The 16,833-nt window shown below is 36.0% G+C and overlaps 1 protein-coding gene and 1 long non-coding RNA gene across 2 annotated transcripts; one reads left to right on the top strand and one right to left on the bottom strand.

Moving 5' to 3' along the window:
• LOC143459827 (uncharacterized) lies at positions 1-3,469 on the bottom strand. Its single transcript, XR_013117787.1, has 4 exons — positions 3,160-3,469; positions 1,289-2,788; positions 1,027-1,188; positions 1-774 (listed from the first exon to the last, which is right to left on the bottom strand). It is a non-coding gene; the product is annotated as an uncharacterized LOC143459827 (long non-coding RNA).
• Positions 3,470-6,625: 3,156 nt separating this feature from the next.
• Positions 6,626-15,831, top strand: LOC143460451 (transmembrane ascorbate-dependent reductase CYB561-like). Its single transcript, XM_076957946.1, has 7 exons — positions 6,626-6,688; positions 7,084-7,215; positions 7,830-7,971; positions 12,619-12,717; positions 12,911-13,014; positions 13,247-13,404; positions 14,682-15,831. The coding sequence occupies exons 2-7, from the start codon at positions 7,144-7,146 to the stop codon at positions 14,896-14,898; spliced, it is 792 nt and encodes a 263-aa protein (XP_076814061.1). The 5' UTR covers positions 6,626-6,688; positions 7,084-7,143; the 3' UTR covers positions 14,899-15,831.
• The last annotated feature ends 1,002 nt before the right edge of the window (positions 15,832-16,833 follow it).

Here is a 16,833-nt window from a genome sequence, read left to right on the forward strand (position 1 = left end):
TCATGTCTGCAAAAAGATTCGTGCAGGCCACGCAAATCAACCATTTGCGTTTGGTTTGGGTAACTACACCGCCCCCAAACAGTAACAGCAACTAACGCAAAATCGCATCGTTGTCATTTGACTGCACAGCGAAACATGTTCCGAATATTTTAGACGATAATTAAACGATAACAGCATGATGATACAAGCGTATTTAAAATGACGGAGAACATTTAACATCTTGGCATTAACAAAAATCAAGATCAAAATAATCGTATAATGCTTAGTTCCTTTTGCAACAGTCATTAGGTTACTTTTAAATTACATAAGATTAAAACCTATTTTTTTGTGGAGCTCATCACCGTTGCTTTCACAAAAGATTGAAAAGACACTTCTGTAACAAACCTTGGCAACGTAAACTTGTTGTTAAAACACTACGCTTATGGTGGATTAAAATTCCAAATGGTCTGGCTGTATCTGGCAACCAAGGTTCAAATAAAAACAACGTACTAATAAACGGGTTTCGTTTGTTTTCAGCAGATTTCCAAAATTTTATCGTCAAGCTTTATTAAAAGGCGATCTACAAATCCAATGTAACCGCTAGCGGACGCCACGGAACGCAGGCACCGGTGTCGCTTTACTGTTTCCATTTTTTACATTTTGTTCATGCACTGTAGGCACAGATTCATTGAAGGTATTTTCACGTTGCAAGAAGTAACAGCGCTTCCGGCACAAGGTATATCCCAAAGAAAACAAATCCATTGACCAGGAGAGCATTTGACGTTGGGGCTGATTCTGTATAAAAAAGTGTAATTAACTCAAGCAAGATGACGCTTTAAATAATGCTGTTAACTTAATTAGTCGTTTCCACTCCCTTTAGTGTTCATTAGTATTTCGTTTAAAACATTGGATCATATAAAAGCTTGTATGTGAAGACTGTAAAGCGTACAGATCACTTTTCACCAAGAATAATGTCGGTTAAGCAAACCTTCCAGCATAGGTAACGTAGATTACTAAGTTGTATTGTGTTTGAGTTAAAATACTTACACATCTGACGATTCTGAGTGTTTTGCTAAACCTGGACTCTTTTGAAACATTTTGAATTGAAATTATTTTTGTTCTCCGTATGGGGGCGGCCGAGATCACAAGCAAAAACAACCCAATGGCAAGAAACAGGATGATTGCTTTTGTCATCTGCTAGATTGAGTCCTGCGGAAATCAGACTTGACGCCGTAGAACTTTGCATGTAAACACTGTAAGCAATTGTCATCATAAATCAGAAATGATGGCCCTGTTTTTATATACATACCAGTTATTTGAGAGCTCATTATACTGGGGAGTGCTAGGGAATGCACCAAGTAGAACAAAATATTACCCCACAATGCTGGAGGTATAAATTGTGCCATAGCCATGAAGTAATTAACACGGCGTATCTATAAACAAAATATGTGTCATTATTGCCTTATTATAAATTAATCACAAAAGTATGCTGGAATGTATAGTTCCCACGCAATGAAACGCGACACCCTATTCGCACCAATCTTTTGTGATGTAATAAAGCGCTTGAGTCACGTCATAAGGACTGGCAGTAACACCACCGAGGCAAACAGTCCCGAGTTTCTTTTTCAGCGATGATCTGATATGACAAGTACGTGTTATGGCGCAACGGTGTATTTTCATGCTTTTGTGCAATCGTCCAGACTCAACAAAATGCAAGTTTTTATAAAAAGTTTCAAAAGACAACGGTAAGTTGAAGGTGAAGTTGACGACACGAGCACTGTTCATCTACACATCGTGTTAGAGCTTAACAAACCCTTGGTGATGCATAAAGCTGTAATTAATCACACAAAAATCAGCAATTTCAAAATTCACATAAATCAGCTTCGGCCGCCTTGGGCTTGTTATCGGAAGCTATAAATAACATTTATCGGTCTCACTTTTGGTATTATATGCAAATTTATGCAAATATATCTTGTGTAAATTTTATGGTTTCCTGGATTACCTGTGACAGTTAAACTTTTGTTTACTTAAGTTTATTGGTCAAAACGTAGGTACAAAGTGGCATACAATTGCTACAAGGCACTGAAAGTAGGGTTTCCAAGTATAACCGAAATGTCGCGTGTTTTGGAAATCGAAAAAATCTGAACGACATCACAAAAAGTATTTCATGTGCCAACTACAACTACAAGACAACAACAAGTAGCCTACTACACAACAACTACACTACACAGCGTACAGTAAACAGACAAGCCAATACTCAACAGTATAACACTATAACACTTTAGATGTGGGCATAATAGAACGGTGGTGGTGACAAAACATCTACGATAAGGCTTTGGAGTATCAACTTAGAAGTAAAATCACTAACTGTATGTTAATAAGTGGTACAGATACCTACGTAGCATGAACACAAGAATAAATCCAAAAGAGCGAACGAAAGTGGTGAGAGTGTAATGAATATATTATGTTTTAACAGGTGCATCTATCCGCACAGTGTAGACTGTAGAGTATATGCTGTAAAATAGACAGTACACAGTGTACCATTTGTCACAGTTGTTGACTATACATGCAACGTGCGATTATTCCTGAGGTTTTTCCTACATTTATCAAAGTATAAAACATTTTAGGTGCTTTAATGTATAATACAGATTAGACACACCATAAAGACATCTTAAATTTATAAAAATGAACAGTTAATAAATATTCCGACGCTTCTTCTTGGAAGGTACAACATCACAATATTCTCTCATCGTGGTAAATGGAATGTACGTTCGCTGCTTTGATGAATAGCACACTTGGTGTTCATATTCTGCAAAAAATTGGAACTTTTATTGCAAAGAAATGAAAAGTTTACTGAAAATTGAAAGCCCGTTTGCTTTCTGGGATAACGATGAAATGTGTTCAGGAGTTCTTTAATATTCAACTTTGCTTTCAACTGGCCATTGCGTTTAGTTTAAGTTGATACCCTGATGTTGCTTTTAACTAAAACGTCAACGACACTTTTACTGTTGTTAATGGATCTAGTGCTGCCCAGTAGCCTACCACAACCAAAACGTTTTAAAAAATGATCAAAAAACGTCTTCCTGAAGAACTCGACGTCAATCTCAGTCATTTTCTCTGATCTACTGATCCAGATTTTACCCAAATCACTGCGATCATTAATTAAGTTCAACTGCTTACTTCTTGGAAGATGATCTTTGTAACTTGTGTAAGGACAATTCATCTGCCACTTCATTACTTCGTCGACTGGCGTTTCATCAATAACCGGTTTTAGTGGTACCAGCAACTGGTCTATCGTATCCAAAAGATACAAGACAAAAAACAGCAAGCATAGCAGCTGAAGCCACAAAGCAAGACTTCTCATTAGACCTACATACATAAATACAACTTCAAAGGTAGCTGTCACGGCGATTTATAAATTTAATACCGCGATTGATACAGCTCTTGCTCATATATAGCCTGTTCCGTCTCGCGATTGTATGATTGTGGCGAAATATCACCGTTTGAAAAACGCGTGCATAATACTACAAGACATGGAAGAACAATTCCCCCGGGGAAAAAACTGGGGACGTTTAAGAACCTGTAGCCAAATTGAGCAAATACTTTAAAAATAGTTATGTATTGTTATATTGATTACGTCAATAAATCGTATACGTTCAAAATATATTTCTCGGGTAATGTAACCTACAATTGGTTTCAATGTTACAAACACAGGGCTTCTTTGTCTAGGCCAGTGGTGGGCAAACTGTGGCTCGCCGCCATGTTTTTTGTGGCTCTTCTAGTCGAATCGTAAAATTCCAAAAAAATTGAAAGGCTACCAAGAGTACGGTTTATGAACGTTTCTCTCTTTTTCTTTTCTTTATTTAGGCCAGCATTTCGTTTATGACGTAACAATAGACACACAATCCGAAGCGTTAGTTAACAGCAAGTCAACGCAATTTCATTGCTAAGACAGTAAGGTTTAGCTCAGTTTAGTCAACTTAAATACACTGCAAAACGAAAACGATGACATATAATGCTAATGCATTATTTACCGTTTTTGTATTGAAATAATTTTGAGACTCTCTGGTACTTGTAGTTTCTGCAAATAGCTCTTCCATTGAATACATTTGCCCACCTCTGGTCTAGGCCATAAAAAGGCTTTCAAATATGGGTGGCGAACATTCAAATATAAAGCAATTTATGGACAAATAACAACCTTTGTTTGGTTAAGTTTCGATTCTTTTGTGCATGTTTTTGTGATACAGTTGAAACCTGATTCGTTTCATGAACGTGATTGATTTCAGCGAACAAAATTATTAGCAAATAGATTTAAAAAAGCAATAAAAGCAAAAACTAAAGGTAAAGTTCGATTCCGTTTATTTTTTGCCCTGTGCAAGTAATTTATTCTGGGACTTTAGTGCAATATTATTAGCAAACTATACCAAAATATTTTTGTTGCGTTGCCCAATTTTTCTAGTAATAAGAAATTAGATGATTGCTACAGAATAGAAAAATTTATTTATAAAAATTTAAAGAACTTTACGAAAAGGGTCACGCACTGAATAACGACTGAAGAGTTAAAATAGCTTTGGAACACGCCACAAGGTTATCATGGCTTATGACATCAAACCCGATCACGTCTTAGGCCTCACACCTATATTGAATGAGACACGAATTTACAAAAGGCTAGCCAGCAAGTTGAGTTGGGTGGACAAACGTCAAGTAACATGAGTAAAAAGATCTAAACAAAAGTAAACGATTGTAGCGTCTACCTTCCATCCGTTGTATGACGACAGAGCACCACGTTTTAACTTGCTGACACAAAGTCATTGCGTTTTTCGTTCTTTCCGGTTTGCATTTCGAATCAGTTGTAGTTTAGTTTAGGCGACGCACAAAACCTCTTCAGAGGCGTTTCTTCACATAAAGTTACATCTGTGCTTTGGCAGATGTTGTTTGTCACTATATTCCTGTTAACGTCAATTGTGGACTTGGAGCAGCTAAAAAATACAGCATTGCCTTTTTAGGCTACTGTGTGTACTACATAGCGCAATATTTATTAAAGCTATTTGTTATACCTAGTGTATATCTTGGTACCCTTAAGCTTAAAAAAAAATATTCGAGTGGAGTCAGTTTAACAACCGTTTCTTTCAGCAGCAGTACACCCTATGGTCTCTATAATGATGGAAAACACCATTGTGTTTAGAACAAGGATGTGAGATAATCTGTAGCTATTGCTATTTTTAAGCAATGTCAGACTCTTTCTTGTTGTTGCAACGAGAGAAAACTTTCGACAATCATCTTCGTTCGTTCGCTGAGTGGAGTGGAGTCGCATCGAATAAAAGTGACTTATTTGAGGTCTTGGGCTAGTTCACAACGAATTGATACGCAAACGTCGATGTTAAGCTTACAGGTAAAGAGCCTTCGGAAAAGCATTAAATATATAAGTTTAATCGTCTAAGCTTACTCAGTTTGTCTCACGGGACGTCGTGAAGCCCTTTTCGCTGTTATACTTTGTTTTCGCAAGTCTTTGTGCCTGTGTTTGTGGTACTTGTCCTGGCAGTATAGAGCCTTAATCCGCTATTCTGCACTGAAAGGCCAGAAATTAGGCTATGCACATAAAGAACTTAAAGCAAAAGATAAAAAACGACTATCCAACATTCTTTGGTAATTTATTGTAGAAGGAGTGGTCGTGTAATAAGTATATTTTAATTTAATATAAACTTCCTACAATTTCTGCTTCTTTCACAAACGTCAAAATCGGTATTTTTATTTGCGACCAGCCAACCATGGCAGTTATATAATCAAAGTGTTTCCAATTCAAGAAATATAGTTTTATTTGGCGAAAAACTACACAGCACTCAAATGTATGTCCATTGACTCCTTGGCAGACTCGATAAGTTTCTACTTTATATCGTTAAAATTTATTTAATACAAATAATAGTCTAATAACGGTAAAAATAACAATGTAAAAGACTCTTTGTAAGAACCAACATCTTTTGGATGAATGATCACCACGACAGGAAAAATACAACATTATGACAGCGATTGTAGTTCATTAATCATTGCGAGCCGCGACACTACCGGTGTAGACTCTGTATGAAAGGATTGCGCAGGTTAGCATAGAATTTTATCACACTGAAAAGCTTTATCTGTGTATAGGCTAAGCATTCGCCCAGCTATTTCAGTATTTAGTCAGTTTAAATTAGCACTGAACAGGGGCAAGTTACCTTGGCTACTGTAACGTCCGATGAGCGGTGGTAGTGAATGGTGAGTTGTATTTCGATGCTTAGCGAGGTTGTTGTCAAAATATCACGTGAATCGAAATACCGATGGATTCATGCTGAAATCAACCCGACTGGAATGTACGGCAGTTTTCGACCCAAAATTGTTCGTACAAAGACGTCAAGTCTTGTCCTGTGGGCGTCCACTAAAGACTCAGTTCTTTGTTTATTTTAACTTGTCGTCCAAACAACAGTTTTTCTTTGTTTGCTTATTATAAATTGGCTTGAAGATAAAAAGTTTAGCGTGCATTTCGATAAATCTCCTTGCTGTAGTGTCCGTACAATGTTCGTATTAGCGTCACCATGTGTTTGTTGAGGTGTTATGTTGGAAACACTGCGATCATGTTCACAATTGACATTGGCAAATAAAGTCATTCTTTTGCAGCTTGTAAGCGAAGAAATGTTGCACTTACAGCTGCCACATTTTTCTCAAGAGAGTCCAGTTGGTGATTGCTGTTTATTTAACTCAATATCTACTATCGTATACGGTTATACGGCCTATATCGTTTGTTTTATGCAAATGCCTGACAAGCGAAACCGTAATGTGTTTATAGTCTAGGTCTCTAGGACAATATTATGATTATAGCCCAATAAAGCATAAGCATAGCCTGTTGGCTACTAACAGGCAATGAGTAACTAGTTTGCATTTTGAGTTTCATTTTAGGACAGCCAAACTTAAGACATGCAAACATAATATTGGTATAAAGAAATTAAACCAACGCAGAACAATACCGGTAGATTTCAGGATTTAGGATAGCAATTTCTGTTTTAGTTGCTTTCAGTTATTTCCTTATTATTTACTTATTTCACTTATTCTACTAGTGCCTTGTTCACTTATTAGGTGTTGTTGTTGATTTTTTGAATTCATCTTTGGATTTTGACTCTGCCTGAAAACCTTACAATGCCCGGTTTAAACTCGTTAGAAGACAGCGGCAACCTTCGTGGATTGCCCTGGATGTTAGCTATATCTCAGGTTGGTGAAGAAATTTTTATCAAGTTACATAGAAATTTGGGGTCTAGTGCAGAAGTGCACCACCAAAGGATGTCATATTTTGTTCAGCATGTGTCTATTATACAAGTGTGACATGTGGTTGTGCACTTCCACACCGGACTTGAATTTTTTAATTTAAGTCACATCTGTTTTAATGTCTGTTGTTATTTCACTGGAAAGGAATCGTACCAACATTGTATAAAAGAACCTAACATTAAAACTTGAAACGTATACGACACAAATGTAACCCAAAAATTTTCTACTACAACTAAAAATTAACCTGATTTGGATGAGCATAAATAACTTTTTGGCCTTGATAGGCGATCCTTTTTCCTACCTAGATGTAACTTTGTCACCTAATATATTTTTAACAACACATTTTGTGACCTAAATACTTTGGGTGAAATCATCAGTTCAGATTACCATAGTCCAAATACTGTAATTGCTTTGTTCGTCATCAAGCTTGTGTGCTTAGAAGCTATGGCTTAGTTTAGTATTTTTCTGTAGGCTTACTTTTTGCACATTTTCTTCAGTCACGCTATGAAAGTGTGAGGTAGCACAAATGTCTTAAATCAGTTTAATCACATTCACTTCAGGTGGCTGGTATCGCAATGGTCGTGATGATTGGAGTTTGGCTTAACACTTATCTGGGTGGATTTGCCTGGGATGGCGGCCCAAAGGAATTTAATTTACATCCATTATGCATGATCTGTGGCATGGTTTTCTTGTACGGAGAGGGTAAGATTATTCTAAACATACAATATTATCTATGAGTCATTCCATGTATAATCAACCGGGCACTGTAACCACTACTCTTGGATTTTGATAATTTCAATATATGTTAGACCTTGGAAAATCACGAAGATTAAAAAAAAAATTTTGAAAATATCTCCAGGCGTTTTCGAGTTATTCAAATTTGAATTTTTCGCCACACGATGGCTTTTGGTTAGTGAGCACTGGTCACGCTTCATGATTTTGTTTAATATCTTTATTTCTGAAGGTAGAATAATGAAACAAATGTCAAATTCACCATTTTTGGGGTCAAGGAATTCATTTAAGCACATAAAAAACCTATATCACACCTCCTTCATGGAGTAAATTAAGTTTTTTCATTAATGTCAAAGTTCAAGTTTACGATGCAATTACAAAAATAGCAATCGCATTGGAAACATAATTTTTGCACTTTTGTGTAGCATGGTTCATGTATTTTCATATATCCAAAAATTGGAAACTTGTTTTTTGTGCTTTAGGAGTAAAGTTGGTTTTAACAGCAAGCACTATTTTTAGGATTCTTATAAGATATAAAATGCATATTTGAGCAATATCGTATAACTGGTCATGAATATATGCAAGGTTGCAATTCCAAGGCACCAACTGCTAGTGTTTAAAGATTATTCACCAAAAAAATTAATTACTGCCTGCTAATGGTGCACTCTGAGAGAGGTTACAGTAAATTAGAGTTACTTTTTGAACTTCAATTTGGCCTACTCCTATTTTGATTCTTGACCTTATTGTCATTCTCTATCGGTGTAGGCTTTCATCACTGTTTTTAAAGCTTCTGCAGTGATACTGTACGATCTTCCAGTTGTTGTAATCGGTGCAGCAACTTTGCATAGAATTTGCTGGAAAGGAACCCAGCATACATCGTCCTTTGATGGCCAAAAAAATGTATTTGTAGGACCTGGTGGGTGCATAAACTTCACTTGGGCATGTAACTGAGCAGTGTCGACTTCGTCGATTAATCCCATCCACCCCACCACTTTCCATCATAGTTGCAAGCTACATAGTCATTCACAGTAACTTGCAAATCATCTCTGTTGCAATGTGAAAAGTAATGAATACCTGTGAATTTGTTATCATCACTTGTTCGCTTGTATCCTATTGAAGATTTCGAAAGGGGTTGAAAATGGTGGAAAGATCGTGTTCCAGGTATTGTGCTTCCTAATAAAAACCTTGATGCCATTACAAGCCTGTCCTTTTGTAAACCTTCTGAATGCAAAAACTCGAATTTAATTCCATTGATGTTGTCACAGCAATATTTATAGAATGCTTGTGTGGTTGTAATCTGGTCAGATGTAGGTCTTTGTAAGCTAGCTGTCTTAACCAATCGTTTAACAGTACCTCCAACACCATCACATGGAGATTTCCCGTGACTGGTTGCAAAAAAGGACCAACACGCTTCCAGGTTGAAATCACACTTGTGATGGCACAAATTCAGCATATTTTTATACTGTCCAGCGCAACCGTCCGAGAAATATTCAACTTTAGTAATGGTGCTGGACAAGCTTGGAATCAATGCAGTGAGTTTGTACAAAAGCCCATGTACAAAAGCTGTGTCATGTGTTAAGTCATCTGAAACAAAGCAAAATGACTGCTGCATCAAGATGTGATCTTGCATGTAATACACAACAGCAGGGTGGATTGTACATTGCTGCTGGTTCCAGTGATAGCTTTGTACTTCATCTTGGATTGTAAAAGTGTAATTCTCGGCGAAATCCAGCAAAATCACACAAGTATCATCTGTTAAAGAACTCTTTCTGGAGTTTAAGTATCTAGATTGGCATTTAGCTATGAATGAATGCTTTGTAAGATCATCCAAAACTCTTGCAATTTCTTGAATCCACTCATGTCTCGTCATTAACACTGTGATAAGATCCATCCTGTCTGTAGACTTCCATTGTTGGCATTGGACTTCATCATCAAGTTCCTCATCATACTGTGCAAACAAAAGGCCTTCTAGTGCTTGAGACCCAGGACATTGTTCACAACGATGCAACATGCACATTTTGTTCTCCGTGCTGCACACTATTTTGTCAATCAATGTTTTGTATGTTTCATTGTTGTTGGCAGCAGCAACCAGAAGAATTGCATTTTGATGTTGGATGCACACACAGACAGAATGAATGCCTTTGGACGATACGGGGACACACCATTTGGGACGGAGTGAACAAAACGTTGAGAATCCAATCTTCAGCTCAGGATATTTTTCGCAAAATGTGGCATATAATTCCTTCAAATTGCACAAAATGAGCCTCTTTTGCTTATGAACATTTTTGGAAACACTTACATAATCTTTAATTCCAGGCATTAAACGGGTAAATTCATCATTTTCATACATAGATGTAACTGCAGCTTTTGTGGCATCAGATATTTTGTTTCTTCCTGGAATAGTTGGTTTGGACAAAATCCCATCAGATTCTTTTTCTTTCATTGCTCGTTTAATCAAATACTCAGATTCACCAAAATTGATTGATTTGATTCACCTTAATTGACCAGGATTGGGGTTTCAGTGTGAGGAGCATTACTTTTTCATTATATGAACTTGCACCAGCAATCTTTGTTTTGACATGTTCCATTAACAGATCTTGGTCATTTGCTTTTTTCTGCAGCAACTTGATCTCATTTGAAGTGAAGATAGTGTTTTCATGAATTGTAATATTTTCTTCTTCCGTGCCAATAACAGTTGCAAAAGAGTTTTCTAATTTTCGTGCCACCTTTGATACTTTATCTTTTGCTTTTAGAATACGCTGTCGTTTTGGTAGACTATGTGAAGGTCCAACTGGAGACACGCCAACAGATTGAAAAGTTTCATTTAACGTTTCTTTTGCTAAATCTTGGTGAAACTGCGATTTTGGATTACAATCAAAGCTGAACTTTAAGCTGTCAGAATCACTTGTAGATGGATTTGAACTTGTTTCTGAATCACCCAAACAATTATTATCTGTTTGAAATCTTTTGTAGCATGTCGCACAAACGCGCCATCCAGGTTTAACGCACATTGAGAGTTTTTCCATCTTTTTGGCAATTCCAAGTGTAATTACAATGCTACCTTTGGCTTTCTTCTTGTGAGATTTATAAATGTCACAACAATTTTTGAACCTGTGCTCAAATCTTGGCGCCAAAAATATCTCTTTGTGGTGCATGCATAAATTGGCTACTTGCTCTGCTTTGTCTTTCAAAGCAGTTCTCCATAACAGTAACTCTCGGTCTGCGGAACATAAACTTCCCAAAGGTATCAATTCAATTTTTGCTGTGTATAAGGTTTTATGACAGTCTTGCTGCAACAAAACACCAATACTACAACACTCCATTTATAACAGATAAATGCTTTATTATCATTCTAAATCTAAACAGAGTATTGTTAGTTAAAAGGAGGAGGCTAGAACTATTATAGGCCTATAGTTGCTATTTTCCCCGTAATCAGGTAGACCAATCCAATACCTGTATTTCTCTTTTTTTATCTCTACAAATCTACTGCAGATGCTAGTTCTGACAATAATGCAAGGCTACTATTGCACTAATATCTGCTCAAAATTGAGCCTATGGTAAATGATAAAACACTTCAAATAAACTTTTGAATTAAAAAAACTAGAACCAATAGACTAAACATTTAGATTCTTGCTGGGCTTTGAAATTGAAACAAAAATCAAAACTCTTAAGTATTTTCCAATGATTGTTAAAGGTCAGGCAATTGCAATACAGTACTGATATACTAAAAGTATTAGGTTTTGCCAGATTGCCATAGGCTAGCCAAATTGCTCATTGGTCCCTTATATCATTTTCAATTTGCAGAAAAATATCTAAGCCATTTCATCAAAATCAAGTTGACTCAAACTTGATATCATAAAAATAGTGCTTGCTGTTAAAACCAACCAAACCAAAAAACAAGTTTCCAATTGTTGGATATATGAAAATACATGAACCATGCTACACAAAAGTGCAAAAATTATGTTTCCAATGCGATTGCTATTTTTGTAATTGCATCGTAAACTTGAACTTTGACATTAATGAAAAAACTTAATTTACTCCATGAAGGAGGTGTGATATAGGTTTTTTATGTGCTTAAATGAATTCCTTGACCCCAAAAATGGTGAATTTGACATTTGTTTCATTATTCTACCTTCAGAAATAAAGATATTAAAGAAAATCATGAAGCGTGACCAGTGCTCACTAACCAAAAGCCATCGTGTGGCGAAAAATTCAAATTTGATTAACTCGAAAACGCCTGGAGATATTTTCAAAATTTTTTTTTTAATCTTCGTGATTTTCCAAGGTCTATATAACATATATTGAAATTATCAAAATCCAAGAGTAGTGGTTACAAATTTTTAAAAAATTGGTTGATTATACATGGAATAACTCCTATGTTAAGTTCGGTGAATTGTTTTCATTGGTTTCTGTTGTGAAAAATATTCCTATACCATATTCAATTGAATTAATTAATTATTTATAAGAAAGAATTATATATATTCTTTTATGTATTGGTACAGTATTTAGTTGGTTTGTATTTGTTTTTAGTGAACATTTAGAACTCTTGGAAAGCTGTTAGTTACATGCTTATGATCATTGCAATGCCATCGAATCAATAAATACTTTTCTTTTCAGCCGCCCTGGTTTACAGAGTCTTTCGCAACAGTCGAAAGCTGAAAGTCAAGTTAATCCATGCTGGATTATTATTTTTGGCATTTTTCGCAATCATAATAGGTGCGTTACTTCTGTAGTTACTTGGTCTATAGACTATATCATAGTTACAACCCAATACCTAAACTTGTTAATTAATTTTATTTTATTTAACTGTATAAATTTTATATTGTGCAAATATTGTGTTATTAGTGTGTTGTTGGTCATGTCATGTTGTAACCAGTACTCAGCAATACAATACTTGCATCATTTTCAGGACTTGTAGCAGTGTTCAGTTTTCACAGAGCAAATAACATAGCTAATTTATACAGCCTGCACAGTTGGTGTGGAATTACGACGGTGATAATGTTTTGTTTTCAGGTAACTGTTTTTCTATTTTTTGCAATACTTGGTATAAACTCGCAAATGCTTTGCGGCTGACTTAATTTTATTTCTGTTTTACTGAGTAGTACTTAGTAGCAGAATAGGGATAGCTTTTGCTTGATCAAAACTTTGCTGTTTGCTAACTGTAACTTATAATTGGAGTTTTCTACGTTTCCTCTAACTCAAGGATCAGACGTTATAATTATGCTGTGATTTTGTTCACTTTTAGCTGCTGCTCGGTTTTCTTACTTTCCTCTTTCCTGGTGCACGCTCGAGTTTAAGGAGCACTTATCTTCCTATCCATCAATTCTTCGGAGGTGCTATCCTGGTTTTAGCTGCAATCAGCTCAATTTCTGGCATAAATGAGAAGCTTTTTTTCGTTTATGCGTAAGTGGGTTATTGATTTTTTATTTTCAAGTTTTAATTTACTGAAGTTACTGCTTTTGTTTTTAAATCATTCCTTTGCAGTTTTAGTTACTCCAGCCTGGTTGTTTCAGAATGCCATTATGTCTTCTACAGATATAGGCCTACATAGAGTTTTCATTGAGCATAAACTCTTAGTAAATTGCATTAGTTTGTTTTATCTTATCTTAAAATTGCAGTAAATGACAAAAATGTCATTGTAGTGTAAATGCTTGATAAATATTTGTATGATTTGTGATAAAATTCATTGAATGGTTTTTGTTACGCACATTAAAATAATTACTTATGTATTGGGTACTATAACATTTTTAAAGTTCTAAAATCATAGTTATAGCTGTGGAAGTATTAATTGATGCATCACTAGTTACCAGTTGTAAAAGCGCGATGATTTCCTAAACCAAAATACTTCCTGTCGCAACCAAAATGTTTGGTGCAGCATTATGAATGAATCACGTTGTAATTCTGTGACATTTCCTTTAAAATTAATGGTTCTTGTTGAATTGGGATTCTAATTTCATTCAGAATCTATTTTTAGGTTTCGTGGTCTTTGACGTTTAAGTGTTTTAGAACTAATTTAATAACATTTAATGAAGGCGAAACATGTTAAATTTGTTGTATGTGCAATGTCCTTTGATTAGCTTTGTGTATGTTTTATCAAGATTATTTTGCATCATGTATTGATCAATGTGACGATTTATTTTCATGCCTTTTGCGAATTTTGTATAAATTATTCATCATTTTGATCATCCTTTATCCCATGGAGAGCATTGAAAACGTGCTGATTGCCCGTGTGATACAAATCTGCTGAATATACTTATAAATGCAGTTTTCATTAGAAAACAAAAATATTAAAGAGCGTTGACAAATTTCAGAGGCTGGTTACAAAGCTGATTCAACCTAAATTGAATTAAGTCTTTAGATGCGTGACGTGCACAAAAAGCATTCCGTTAAATATTGATTTATTGTGCGTCATAAGCGCCTACTGTGCTTTGTATTGATTTTATATAAACCGAAGCCATGTGATGTCATACTAATGCAGAGTCCTTATCTGGCGCTCCACCTGCTTACTGCGGCAGGGCACTGCAGTACTATAAGGGTGGCCTGTGCCTACTAAGCACTGCAGATCATAAAACTCGTGTCCCCTGCGTAATATATACAGCATGTTATACATTTTGGTACCCCTTCATACGGACATACTATTCACTGAAAAATCTCAACGACGTTTCATCTTTCGATTACAGGAAAGACCCCAAGAACCCGGATAAAGTCACTTATCCTCAGCTTCCTGGGGGAGCGGTATTTGGGAACGTCTGCGGGCTTGTTGTGGTTGCTTTCGTCTTCCTTATTCTCTTCATCATCCAGAGGTCAGAGTGGAAGAGACCGACAGACCCCGAGGAGGAGGCTCTTAGTATTCACTTTCGAAGAGTCGTCTCCCAAGGATCAGAAGACTCGGGTTAAAGATGATTTTGAATTAACTTCGAGTGAACAGAATAATTCAAGTAGTGTTCATTAGAAAGCAATTGTTACATACAAGACCAGCACGGGTTAAGCACATCAACGTTGTCTGTAATGTCAATAACTTCATGATAAATATCTAAAATTTCTTTTGTAACATTTCATGATATTTCTGATGGCCTCGGCTGTTTTTCGAAAAATGTGTCGGTAAATCTCTGTTATACCTTTGCCATATCCTTTATCTTTAATTTGACTCTAATTTTCTTCTTAAAGCATGGCTAATTGAGCAAGACCTGTATACAGCGTGAAATGCCAACTATATTCTGGCTTCATATTTGTTTGATCTTAACATTACTCTTCCTGTTCACACATCATGAGATTTTTTCATTTTGCGCTTAATTTCATGTTTTTCCCACACTTGGTTAGGAGAGCCATTGATATCATTTCTATAGCAAAGATTTGCCCGTAGGATTTAACGCGGAATATACATAGTTGGCGGTATATTATTGCTATCTATTTGTTATCACTTAAAAAAATGAACTTCACTTATATTCTGCCACTAATGAAGCTAGACCACCACAAATGCGACATATCTTATAATATAGACAACGGGAATTTAACGGGAATATATTGCTGTTCGTAAGTGCTGGCTTTTGTGGCATGTGATATCTTTTCCGTCATAAAGGGTGTGTTTTGCTTATTTACTTGTTTTATATGTTGCATCTATTATGTCTTCGTTGTGTAATGCAGTGTCCCACTTCGCCATGCAGGTTTCATGTCTGTGAACATTTGTCGTTTGTGTCGTGTTTTGTTTATTGTCTTTACCGGTTATGCGAATCGGGTGAAAGATTATGAAATCTCGAAGAAGTTTAAATTTAAGAAACGTTTCTGCGTTTGAGGTTGCTTTTGTGCCTAATACATTTACCATGTGCATTACCAGGAAGAATAAGTTCTTAAAATTGATTCCTAGTTTAGTGGTCGAAGGGCGTGCTTACAAATTACCAGCTGATTCCAATAACTTTATGCAACGTTGCTCGTCTACTTAGACATAGATGCTGACTAAGGTTATTCAAATACTGTAAGAGCAATTTAAACACGTTTTACTCAGCGCTTTTTGGGTCAGTTCCTGAAGTTTCAATGGGACGCGCTTGGTTGCCAACAATAAAAACAAAGTAACGTCATCCCAGCAGTAAGTTTCTTAAAGTAGTAATATCACTCAAATGATATTTTAAATTATAATTTACTGTCGGTTTTTACCAAGAATTTTCGATTGTGATTTTTTCCTTTTTAAAGAGTTGGAATGGAATGGGAACTTACAAATCAATACGTATATCGGCTCTCATTGGCTTGAGTGCAAAGCAGTAGGAGAGTTTGCATGCTATTGTTACATTAGCAACACCATTGTGACATTGCTCATGTAACTTACATTGGAAACAGGCTCGTACGGCCAAATGGTCAAGTCTAGTTTTACAAATTTACTTTCAAACCCTGAAATTCATGTTTGGATAAACTAGTCAAAGAAAAACAAAAAGGACTCCAAAACCGCGTTGGATTGATATTATTTAACGAATGACACTGGAAAGATACTTCAGCAGTTAGAAATAAAAACAGCAGTGAAGGGGAATGATTTGTACAGGACATGATAGTCGCGAACAGATGAACAGATAATGTCGGTCGACTTTTACACGAGTGGGCGCTCGTAGATCAACTCTGGTGTGCATGAAGAGAAAAAATATTTTGCTCACTTGACACTTGATTAATTTTGCATGTTTCACTGACTTCTTGTCCAGCCCAGTTTATACGTTATTCAACTATTCCAGGCCTTACGCCAGTTTGTTTTAAAATTTCAATCCAGTGTAATAGTTGTCAAAAGCGAAGGCAATCAAACATACGACAACCTTATAAGGGAATTTTTAGCTGTTGCTGTACGCTCAATTT

The sequence above is a fragment of the Clavelina lepadiformis genome, chromosome 5, assembly GCF_947623445.1.
Source record: "Clavelina lepadiformis chromosome 5, kaClaLepa1.1, whole genome shotgun sequence".
Classification (NCBI taxonomy): Eukaryota; Metazoa; Chordata; class Ascidiacea; order Aplousobranchia; family Clavelinidae; genus Clavelina; species Clavelina lepadiformis.

Bases quoted from the DNA above. Each gene is read 5' to 3' on its own strand.
- LOC143460451 (XM_076957946.1), top strand. From the start codon at position 7,144: ATGCCCGGTTTAAACTCGTTAGAAGACAGCGGCAACCTTCGTGGATTG. The intron at 12,718-12,910 runs GTGCGTTACTTC...CATCATTTTCAG, and splicing joins ATTTTTCGCAATCATAATAG to GACTTGTAGCAGTGTTCAGT. The intron at 13,015-13,246 runs GTAACTGTTTTT...GTTCACTTTTAG, and splicing joins TGATAATGTTTTGTTTTCAG to CTGCTGCTCGGTTTTCTTAC.